This window comes from Barbus barbus, assembly GCF_936440315.1.
Source record: "Barbus barbus genome assembly, chromosome: 1".
NCBI lineage: Eukaryota > Metazoa > Chordata > Actinopteri > Cypriniformes > Cyprinidae > Barbus > Barbus barbus.
Genome location: NC_136729.1, coordinates 19,310,249 through 19,322,172, shown reverse-complemented (window position 1 = coordinate 19,322,172; position 11,924 = coordinate 19,310,249). Strand labels below are relative to the sequence as shown.

The 11,924-nt window shown below is 40.8% G+C and overlaps 1 protein-coding gene across 1 annotated transcript; it reads left to right on the top strand.

Annotated features, from left to right (window-relative positions):
* Nucleotides 1-796: 796 nt before the first annotated feature.
* LOC306874615 (potassium voltage-gated channel subfamily A member 1-like) lies at nucleotides 797-2,815 on the top strand (the record flags this gene model as incomplete). Its single annotated transcript, XM_079424763.1, has 1 exon — nucleotides 797-2,815. The coding sequence occupies one exon, from the start codon at nucleotides 797-799 to the stop codon at nucleotides 2,813-2,815; it is 2,019 nt and encodes a 672-aa protein (XP_079280889.1).
* Between the last annotated feature and the right edge of the window lie 9,109 nt (nucleotides 2,816-11,924).

Below are 11,924 nucleotides of genomic sequence, written 5' to 3'. Positions count from 1 at the left end.
TGGAAGGTGGAGTGCATGAGAGGGCTGATAAATTGCGTGCGACGACTGTTTATAATTAATTGTCAAGGGATTTTGGATCAGTAACATCACGCGCTGTTTCCTTGCTTGGCTGGCCTGATACAATAAGGATGTGCCACAGTAGTATTTGTTATTAATATTATTATCAATATGTAGCGCAGGAATAATGACTTATGCCTTTGTTACTGATTACTTTTTTCAAATGTTCTGCTCATGTTGGTGTACATAGGCAATCCATCACAGTCTGCTTGGGCTACATTACGATGAGCAGTTTGCATTCTACAACACGTTTTTCTTTTCTTTGCAGCTGTTGCTGGTGTCAAGCGGATTCAGTGATTCATTCATAGCCACCGAAGGGGCAGAGGACGGAACTAACCTACACCCACCCCTCCCTCGCAGCGAAGATGGGAACCAGTGATTTCATAGGCGAATAAAGTCTCTACCGAGCACCTCAGATAACGGAGCTCTTCTCCTGCATTCAGTTTCCTTTTGGATAACGCAGGCGCGCGCCGCGCACGTGGATTCTAGAACTGTTGGACACATTTTTCTCATAATGATGATGATTATGATGATGTCACCAGAAGCGCGTCGCTTCGCCACAGTTGTAAAATTCAATTATAATAAGTAAAAGTGCACTGAAAGAGCTTAAAGCACTTCCGAAGGCAGCGGACCTACAGTGCCAGTCAAGTGCATTTATGAACTTGCTGAGGCCGTCTTTTGCTCAGCCTGGTTCTTCAGCCCGTTTTCCATCATTCTGAACGCTTCGTAGTTTGAGAAGATGGAGTTTGCTATGGTGGGCGCGGACAGCGGGGGCTGCAACACCCACCTGCCCTATGGATATGCCCAGGCTCGCGCCAGGGAGAGAGAGCGCGAGCGGGAGAGGCAGTCTCGCGCAGCGGCGGCAGCCGAAGCCGGAACGGTCGGAGAGGGAGGTGGGTCCAGCGGCCATCCCCACAACCATCCGCAACAGAGTCGCACCGCCTCTTCAACGAATGCCAACAACAGTAGCACCGGGACCGCCTCGCGCCCCTCCTCCTCCTCATCCTCCTCCTCCTCCTCCTCCTCCTCCTCCCAACAGCCGCAACAGCAACAGCAGCAGCAACACCACGAGCCGCCACAGCAACTTCACCGAGAGCGAAAAAAGCAACGAGGCGTCGCGCGCTGGAGACGGAACCGCGCGGCACTCGGCGGGGATCTACGCCAATCAGAGTTGGCGCTCCTAGGATCCGAGGAGGACATCATGATCGAGGAGGAGGACGCGGAGGGCGAGGAGGAAGAGGAGGACAGGGGAAGCAAGAAGTCGACTTTTGTCTATAACATGGATGATGAAGAGGAGACGGTTTCGTTAACGGACAGGCGTCCTCAGTCTGGCTACGAAAATGTTTACAACGAGTACGGTTGCTGCGAGAGAGTTGTCATCAATGTGTCGGGCTTGAAGTTTGAGACCCAGATGAAGACTCTCGCGCAGTTCCCAAACACTCTCCTGGGGGACCCTGAGAAGCGAATCAGGTACTTCGACCCTCTGCGTAACGAATACTTCTTTGACAGGAATCGACCGAGTTTCGACGCCATTCTGTACTTCTATCAGTCAGGGGGGCGCTTGAAGAGACCTGCCAACGTGCCGTTTGACATCTTTTCCGAGGAGGTCAAGTTCTATGAACTCGGGGAAGAGGCGATGCTCAAGTTTCGCGAGGATGAGGGCTTCGTGAAGGAGGAGGAGAAGCCGCTGCCCGAGGACGAGTTCAAACGCCAGATCTGGCTGCTCTTCGAGTATCCGGAGAGTTCAAGTCCAGCCAGAGGGATTGCGGTCGTGTCAGTGCTGGTCATCGTCATATCCATTGTCATCTTTTGTTTGGAAACATTGCCAGAATTCAGGGACGACAAAGAATTCCTCAGCCCAGGTAAAAACTCCACCCAGGCGGACAATGGATTTACGCCGTTCAACGACCCCTTTTTCATCGTTGAGACGGTGTGCATCATTTGGTTCTCGTTTGAGATCATCGTGCGCTTCTTCGCGAGCCCCAGTAAAGCTGATTTCTTTAAAAACGCGATGAACACCATAGACATAGTCTCTATTTTGCCTTACTTCATAACTCTCGGCACAGACCTCGCTCAGCAGCAAGGCAACGGGCAACAGGCGATGAGTTTCGCGATCCTGAGGACAATACGACTCGTCCGCGTGTTCAGGATCTTCAAACTGTCTCGGCACTCGAAAGGTCTTCAGATCCTGGGGCACACTTTGCGCGCGAGCATGCGAGAGCTGGCGCTGCTCATCTTCTTCCTCGTCATCGGCGTCATCCTGTTCTCCAGCGCGGTGTTCTTCGCGGAGGCAGACGAGCCCTCGTCTCAGTTCACCAGCATCCCAGACGCGTTCTGGTGGGCTGTAGTGACCATGACCACGGTGGGCTACGGGGACATGAAGCCCATCACGGTCGGGGGCAAAATCGTGGGCTCGTTGTGCGCCATCGCCGGTGTCCTGACCATTGCGCTTCCAGTCCCTGTCATTGTGTCCAACTTCAACTACTTCTACCACCGGGAGACTGATAACGAGGACCAGGCGCCCGTTGTGGAACAGCCCCCGCCGGGCTGCCCGTACTTTCCGGATTTCCTGAGAAAATTTAAAGGGTCCCCTTCGGGGTCGTCTTTGGGTGACAAGGCGGCAGAGTACATGGAGATGGAGGAGGGTGTAACAGAATCTCTGTGCGGGGCTGACACGCAGAGCCCGAGCAGAGGGAACGGTACTGACATAGGCGGAAAAAACAGTTCACATTCACGAACCCTACAGACAGATGTATGATTATGGACGAACGATAACCTCCTCGGGAGGTTTTCATAAAGATGACTGCACAAATGAATCAGTTAACAGCACACATGCACAACTTGAAGACATATACAGTACGCGCGTGCGCAAACACAACATACATACATACACGCACTCATCAAGTTCTGGACCTGAGCTGAAACATTTTTTGCAATGTGGCTACTTTTGTAGTGAAACATACCCTGTAATCACGTGACAGGCAACGCAAAAACCACCAGCTTTACGTGACGTGGAGAGGTGTCTTTATCTGCCCACGACTCCCGGTTCATTAATGAAGGCAACAAAAAGGAACTTGCATAGGCACTTTATGAGTTACATTTGTCAGTAATTGTAGGGAAAAGAGGCGAGTTCTTATCTAATGCTATTATGCAATAACGTTTAAATCGTTTGCACTATCATCAATTATGTTATAGTCTCCCAGTTTAATGCAGAGGAAAGAAACAGGTAACACTGAGGTAGAGAGGGAGGACATTGAAAAAAGACTCAGTAATCATAGAATAACTTGCATTATGAATTAATTCGAAATACTAGCAAATATATGCTGCAATCTTCTCTGATGAAAACCAATTCAGCTAATAGTAATGAATTATTTTAACGTATTTAAATTATTATGATTAATTGGAAAGCAGCATGCTGCATAACTTAATGCAATGTTATCTTATATCCCATTATGGCAAACATGTGTCCGCATGGCAGTATTCAGTATGTTCTACACTCTGGTAAAACCCCTTTTAGCACACCCTGTGTAGTTCTTTGTGCATTGTCCACAATGACTGAGGAGTCATTTATAGTCAGTCCCTTTTGTGAGTATTGAAAAACAAATCAGTCATGTTAGTTTTTGTTCATTAGCACAATATTTGAAACAAACACCATAATTCATCCATCACACGTTGCAAGGATTCATTCTTTCTAAGCATCACAGTCACATTATGGCATACCGAGGCCAAAATATCCAGTTTGCATTGTCTCACAAAGTAAACACCTTGAGTCAACGACACCATGGCTTGAAGGATCAGTTTGGCCACAGTGTTCAAGTTACTGTCATGGGAGTATATTTCAAGGGAATGCTTCATGCAACTATTTGTCTTCATCCCTTTACCAAATGACAATGCATCCCTTTATAAAAATGCTGGCGGAAATGTACAGCACGGAAGGGAACATGAACTTGGTGGACTTCATGCACAGCGGTTTCTCGTCCTTTTGGAGTGCACGATGACCACTGAGTGCTTTGCAGAACCCAGGTAAGCAATTTCTGCGTTAAGAATGTGCTTAGTTACACAGCAATCATGTAGTCATTATACACGCTCAGTTTTATGCAGCATCCAGGTGTTTACATATCTGCGTGGACCTTCTAGTTGTCTGTTATGGCTAGGAACAGGTGTTCCATGTGATCTCAGCATGCATGCGATTTCAACTCTCATGTTTTCTCGTTTTATAATAATATGCCAACAATGTCTTGAATTGCTTAGCAACAAGGGGCTTATTGTCGAAGAGACGGCTAACTGTGCTGTGTTCCCTTGGAATCCCAAAAGCTTCATTTTCTAATGTCATAATAGCTGTTACCGTTTTTTTGTAGACACGATAATTACCATTTAATCTCCAGTAAACCGATATTTTGTCATTAATAAGACATACTCTTAGCACACGCTACAGGGAGATAATTATGGCCTCTTTCGGCCTGCTCATCTCTCACTATTACTTGGCCAACATGTTCTTGTGTAAAATATGCACACTCGATATTAGATTATCATAAGTACCTTCTGGGTCATGTCAATCTAGCGCCTTGTGGGCTTGTTACAAGAAAAATGGTTGTGTAAATTGATGAAAAAGTAACCGACAACTGGCATTTATCAGCTGCTGATGCTGTCACCTCTGTACACACTATGTACAGTGTCTGTTTTCAGTAGTGATCCTCTTACAGCTTGTAGTAGATGCACTACTGATAACGAGATATATAATGACATTAAATTGCAGGCAAACTGCTCTGCCTTTAAGTAAAAAAGATTTTAAGCATATTATTACGGTCTTCATGATTTTATCTATATAGTTCAACAGAGGAGATGCAAATCTTTTAACTCTAAACCATATTTAGTTTCTTAATGTACGTTCCTGGTCTTATTATGAACATTTCATTGGTGCTTGTTATTAAGAAAGCCTTTATTATCTTCACCACATTTGTTTGTCTACTATCTATCTATCTATCTATCTATCTATCTATCTATCTATCTATATATCTATCTATCTATCTATCTATCTATCTATCTATCTATCTATCTATCTATCTATCTATCTATCTATCTATCTGTCTGTCTGTCTGTCTGTCTGTCTGTCTGTCTATCTGTCTGTGTGTCTGTCTGTCTGTCTGTCTGTCTATCTATCTATCTGTTTGTCTGTCTGTCTGTCTGTCTGTCTATCATCTGTCTATCTATCTATCTATCTATCTATCTATCTATCTATCTATCTATCTATCTATCTGTCTGTCTGTCTGTCTGTCTGTCTGTCTGTCTGTCTGTCTGTCTGTCTGTCTGTCTGTCTGTCTGTCTGTCTATCTATCTATCTATCTATCTATCTATCTATCTGTCTGTGTGTCTGTCTGTCTGTCTGTCTATCTATCTATCTGTTTGTCTGTCTGTCTGTCTGTCTATCTATCTGTTTGTCTGTCTGTCTGTCTATCTATCTATCTATCTATCTATCTATCTATCTATCTATCTATCTATCTATCTATCTATCTATCTGTTTGTCTGTCTGTCTGTCTATCATCTGTCTGTCTGTCTATCTATCTATCTATCTATCTATCTATCTATCTATCTATCTATCTATCTGTCTGTCTGTCTGTCTGTCTGTCTGTCTGTCTGTCTGTCTGTCTATCTATCTATCTATCTATCTGTCTGTCTGTCTGTCTGTCTGTCTATCTATCTGTTTGTCTGTCTGTCTATCTATCTATCTATCTATCTATCTATCTATCTATCTATCTATCTGTCTGTCTGTCTGTCTGTCTGTCTGTCTGTCTGTCTGTCTGTCTGTCTGTCTATCTATCTATCTATCTATCTATCTATCTATCTATCGTCTGTCTGTCTATCTATCATCTGCCTGTCTGTCTGTCTGTCTGTCTGTCTGTCTGTCTATCTATCTATCCATCTATCTATCTATCTATCTATCTATCTATCTATCTATCTATCTATCTATCTATCTATCTATCTGTCTGTGTGTCTGTCTGTCTGTCTGTCTGTCTATCTATCTATCTGTTTGTCTGTCTGTCTGTCTGTCTATCTATCTGTTTGTCTATCTATCTATCTATCTATCTATCTATCTATCTATCTATCTATCTATCTATCTATCTATCTATCTATCTATCTATCTATCTATCTATCTATCTATCTATCTGTCTGTCTGTCTGTCTGTCTGTCTGTCTGTCTGTCTGTCTATCTATCTATCTATCTATCTATCGTCTGTCTGTCTATCTATCATCTGCCTGTCTGTCTGTCTGTCTGTCTGTCTGTCTATCTATCTATCTATCTATCTATCTATCTATCTATCTATCTATCTATCTATCTATCTATCTATCTATCTATCGCATACAATATTCTTTGATTTTTCATTTCATAATTATTGTTTATAATAGACTGTAATAGACTGAATTTGTTATCTGATTTACTTTTTTCACACAAATGTTCTTTAATACATATCTCGTGTTTTTGTTTGCAATGTTAAGGGAGTGCATTGGCTGTCCAACTGCACTGCAAATAAGAAGTGGTAGTGCATAGTTTCTGTGCTAAACTTTAGTTTACTGTTAAAATCTGAAATGATCTGTGTAAATGAGGATAGTCCTTAAACATTATGAGATCCTGCTTGCTGAGTCATGCAGTACTTTTGCACATATACTCGCAGGCACTCATATTCATGATAATCCAGGCTATTAAGCACTCGTTTACAGGTTAATGTTGCATAGCCTGTGGAGTGGTGTTACGCTAGCTCTGTGTCTTCATTTTCTGCAGTAGTTCATATTGGATTGCACCAATACTTCACAGCACTAGTTATTTGCGGAACATTTTTAAAGCATTTGGTGCTGGCTGTGAAGTAATGTCTGTTGCCCGTCTTGAGCTCTTTTAAGTTTCTCTGGGCTTAAACGTTGTTGTTAATGATTTATTGCATCCAAAAGATGAATCTGCTTCAGCTTCAGAGGATATTTTCTGAAAACAATCTGTTGTGCTGCAGTCCAGGGATTTGTAAAATGGATACCAAACTAAAAGTTGGATTCTTTCTCAGACTTTATTATTTGTCATCTTTCTCTTAATCTGTCTTTCCCTTCTCTTTCTCGGTTCCTTCCATTTGCCTCTTCTTCTACAAGGCAGAAGCGTATCCCTCCACTTGAAAAACAGAACGTAATTCCTGTGAGATCAGTGGACTGTACAGTTCACAATGCATGTTATTTTTTTAAAGTGTAGGTCCATATGTGTGCGCTCTCTTGTCTGCGAGAGTGTAATAAATCAATAAAACCCTTCACCCACATCACCTTCATAAATATCAAGCTCAATGCCACAGTAAATGGATATTAAACTAGATTTCCTAATATCAATCACCCATGACTACGAAAGACATTTTGCCATATTGATAGATCAGTGTAACAGCACTCATTCCCATAACACTGACTCTCTGTAAATATCAAGACTGGCATTTGAGCAGTGTGGAGAGCCAGAATAATGTGGCATTAGTCCAACCGAAAGCAATCAGCATCACTCCACTCAGGGCATTAATTAGCTGCTGTGCGTGATGTGTGTAGTATGACACAGAAGTGTAGCTGTACTTGGATTGATCACCATACCCACACATACATTGGGGCTTAGTGGATGATGGGAAAAATAAACAGCACTATAGATTAGAAACTGAGTTGTCATGGCAGATTTTTCACTCCATAATCCCCTCATCTTGTTTCAGTAGAACCAACAGTGTTGTATGTGTTAAAATTATTTGGGCAGAAAAACACTAGCTAGTTACCCTTATGTAACCTTAAAATTATTGTTGTCCTCTAAACAGCTGTTAGTGTCAAGTGCATTGTGTGGCACCAAGCACAGGTGGTCTAATGAAGCTGACAAATTAGCATTACTCCTTGTTCTATGTAAAGCAATGTTTAATATCTTCATGACATAGAAGCACATGTTCAAGCTCAGAGGGGTGCAAACTGGTTTTTTAGGATCACAGGGCTTGCAGAGAGTTTTGTTTGGATGGCGTCCAGTGGTTTCTTTCAATGAGTCCCTCAGCTGAGAAAAAGTTCAGTAAGAGGGTCAGTGACGTGTAGTATAAAAGGAGTAAAAACTCTTTGTATTTATGTTGCTTTTAAAATATTTCTAAACCATTTTTTAAACATCAAGAAAAATTAGATTTTTAAAAATACTTGTGAATAATATATTCCTCAAGGTATGTATATTGCATTGTTATGGTAGTGAAAATGTATTCATAAATATCATAATGTGTTTTTTTTTTAGTTGCATCACGTTATCACATTTTACAACCTGAACTAACCTTGCCTCGCAATGCAAAGGTCAAATCATCTGATATTTTAAGAGACTTATTGACCTTGACACACAGTGCTGAGGGTCTGCAGGGGTTCTCTCTATTATATCATTTCCTGTTTTATGTTTTTCCCCAGCATGTTTCTGCATAGTTGCATCAGATGACTCTGATCAGCACAGTTGTTTTTACCCCCATATTTCTGATTTTATAAGGGTAAAAAAATCCCCCCAGCAAAATAAATAAATTCATTTGAATACAGAAATAAAATAAACGTGCCAATCATAGAATATATGTTTTCAAGTCACTGTACGTGTAAATTACATTTTAATGTGCTTTTTAAATCAAATATTTGATAGGACAGAAAAAAGTTACACTTCCTTGACCCAAGAGCTAATTCAGTAAAAGATTTAGTGCTTCAAACAGAAGGGTCTTTCACCCTCAAATCATGTCTGCTGAGGTTTGACCACATTTTCCTGGAATACAGGCAGAGTGACTCTGCACCTGCATGGGTGTGTGGAAGAACAGACTTGATGAACAAATATCATGTTCTTCTGCTTATATTTCATGAGTAAGATTAAAGCTTGGTTCTATTGTTGTCAGCATATCCCTCCTTGATGTGTTTGTTTGTGTGCTTGACTTGTCATGGTCACGCACAAACACACACACATAGACAAAAACATTTCCCTTCGGGGTTTAATAACACTCCCGTAGGGTAGGGCACTGGATGTCAGGATGTGTGTGTTGCTGAGCAGTTCTGTCTTGTTGGGTTGTGTTTCTCTTATCTGACGGCTTATGCCCGGAGGGTCAGGGTGCATTGTCTGTACTAATAGGACTGACCCCTCTGATGAGAGACCCAAGATGGGACACACGCAATGGGACGCTCTAACAAACTTCATGACCTTAGCAGAGGCCAGCACATCATGTCTGTCATCTGCATTCACATACAGCGTGAAGAAGAGCAAGTGATTGAAAAAAGCAATTGAAAGGCAAATCCAAAAGCTCCTGAAGCTATTTAGAAGATGATTCTTAGGACAACCTCCTTCATTAGCATAGCGTGTGAACATGCAATTACTGAAAACATTTCCATTGGAAATGAAACAGGTGTTCCTCCTCAGCTGATCTGTCAAATGATGTTGAATTATATGTGTACTATTGTATATGTGTCATTCCTTAACATGTGACCGATGGTTACTTGAGTTGTTTTTCATTTGACCGACATATGCTTGAGAACACACTTCAATAATGCTGAAGGAATAGGATATGCAATCCAAATGAATTCTGCTCAGAGTAAATCCTGTTCTCCAGATAATGTAGAAAAAAATGACTGATGCTTTAGGACTGCTAAATATGATAAACAGTACAATTTGAATATCGCTAGATGCTTCAAAAGACTACATTTGTTGTCAGTTTCGAATAAGAATAAAACACTAATTAAAAATAAAAAAAGAGTAAAGATTGAAGGCAATCCCTAACAAAGACATTTCTAGCACACATAACATCATTATATCATCATCACCACAATTGAACTTGGCCTGTGCTACAAAGTTTTTGGAACAGGAGAGATCTAAGTATGCTATTCTCAATATCTCAGTTTTAATGGATCTGTTCATATATATATATATATATATATATATATATATATATATATATATATATATATATATATATATATATGCAGTTATTAGAGTTGACAGCAAGTCGATTTGATTCACGGTTCTTTTATAGGTTTATTAATTGCAGGAAAAGTAACTTGAAAGGAAAAGCATTTTATACTAAACATATAGGCTACTTAGAACACAGCAAATAATTTAATAAAAGCAGTACAGCCTGAGATGGGGTAAAATCAATATATAATAAAATATACATAACATTAATGTAAAATAATATCTGCTTTTAGTTGTTTGGCTTACCTCTAAGTCACTTCATAGCAATCATACCTTTATGTTACTAGTAAAATTGCACTGTTTATATTTTACATATAATGATTAAAAGTCTTGATTTTCTTGGTTCATCAACTGAATCAGTGGTTTGAACACCAATGATTTGTTACAGCCCTAGTTATTAGTTGCATCACAGCAAAGACACATTTCCCAAATGCATAAGATCGAAACATACAACGATTCAGTTTCTTGTTCTTCCTTGTCAAGTTATTCAACCATCCATTCCCCCCAAATTACACCATCTTTCAAGACGTGACATTGTAGTGTCCTTGGGAGGTACCGTGGCCATGCTCTGTATTATAGTCTCCAATCCACAGAACACACACACACACACTTATCAGGAGAAAGGAATTACAAATGGGACCAACTGTGCCCTGATGTAATTCCTGCTCTGTTTGGTGGTTATAGGTGGACAGCAAAGTCAAGTGGTAGTCAGTGACCTTCTGGCATTCATGCACTCAGAAATTCAGCATGGAAACTGCTGAGCTGTAAATGCAGTATACTGCTGCACAAGCAGGCCCATCATTTCCTGCATGTTGTCTATGGATCTGATAGCAGCTATAATAGTGTATCAACGTCTAGCATTTGCCTTGCATCCTGGCCCGTTTTACAGCTATTTACATTTCTCTTCTGTGCTGAGCAAGGAAATCTTCATTGTTGTGATAATTCTGGTCTGAATGTTTATCTTGGTGGGTTTTCTGTGCTTTAATAGGCTTGCCATGCTGCCCCCAGAGAGCAGGCAGAGAAACTGCAGTTTAGTCCTCTGGAATTAGCCAGCACTTCCTGTCTCTCAATGGGAAGGACACACTGCTGTTAGTATAAACGTAGACTAATGTGTTTTTGTATTTTTATTTATGGTACTGTTGCGGAGGGTACAAGAGTATCTATGGTTTTCTTCGAGAGCTTTTTATTCGCTTCATTTAGTTGTTCTGCTAACCAAATGTTTAATGTAGATTTGCTTGTGGAGGACCATCACAGGGATATAAACCTGTTTTAGCAACAAAATGTTTTCTTGTAACACTTAAAAAATGTATTTGTTGCTCTGGTGATGTAGTCCTCAATGAAAAACTGTTATGACTCATATTTTGCTTTATGAAATGTAGTTTAATGGCTGAGGCACTGGTAAAATGAGGTGACAGTGATATGTGATAATGTTATGAAAATCCAGCTTTACACCGTGGATGTAATATGGCGACACCATTACCATTCACCTGCTATGATGTTTATATTGAAGTTGTTTTTGATTCTTCCCATCATAAATGCAAGATGTGTTTACAGTAATTTTAAATATAAAGTAATAACTCTAGATCAATCCACGCTTAAATTAGAAATGCAATACATTAAATCAAATCAAATAATCGATGTATTAGAATGACTTTATTGTATTTTGTCTTGATTGCTTGTATACAATCTCCGTCAAACTGTGTCTGCAAACTTTACATATCAATTCGCATAAATCAATTTCCACTCTAGAGTTACATACAGACAGATGGATGAGGCCTAGCAAGATGATTGACTTCCCCCTTGTTGTTCTGTCTGCAGGAATGGGAGAGTTGTTTTCCCCGTTTTCATTCTCTCTCTCTCAGCCTCTGTACAGCTGTCTTAGTTTGGGGGGCGGAAATGTTAATGTTGCC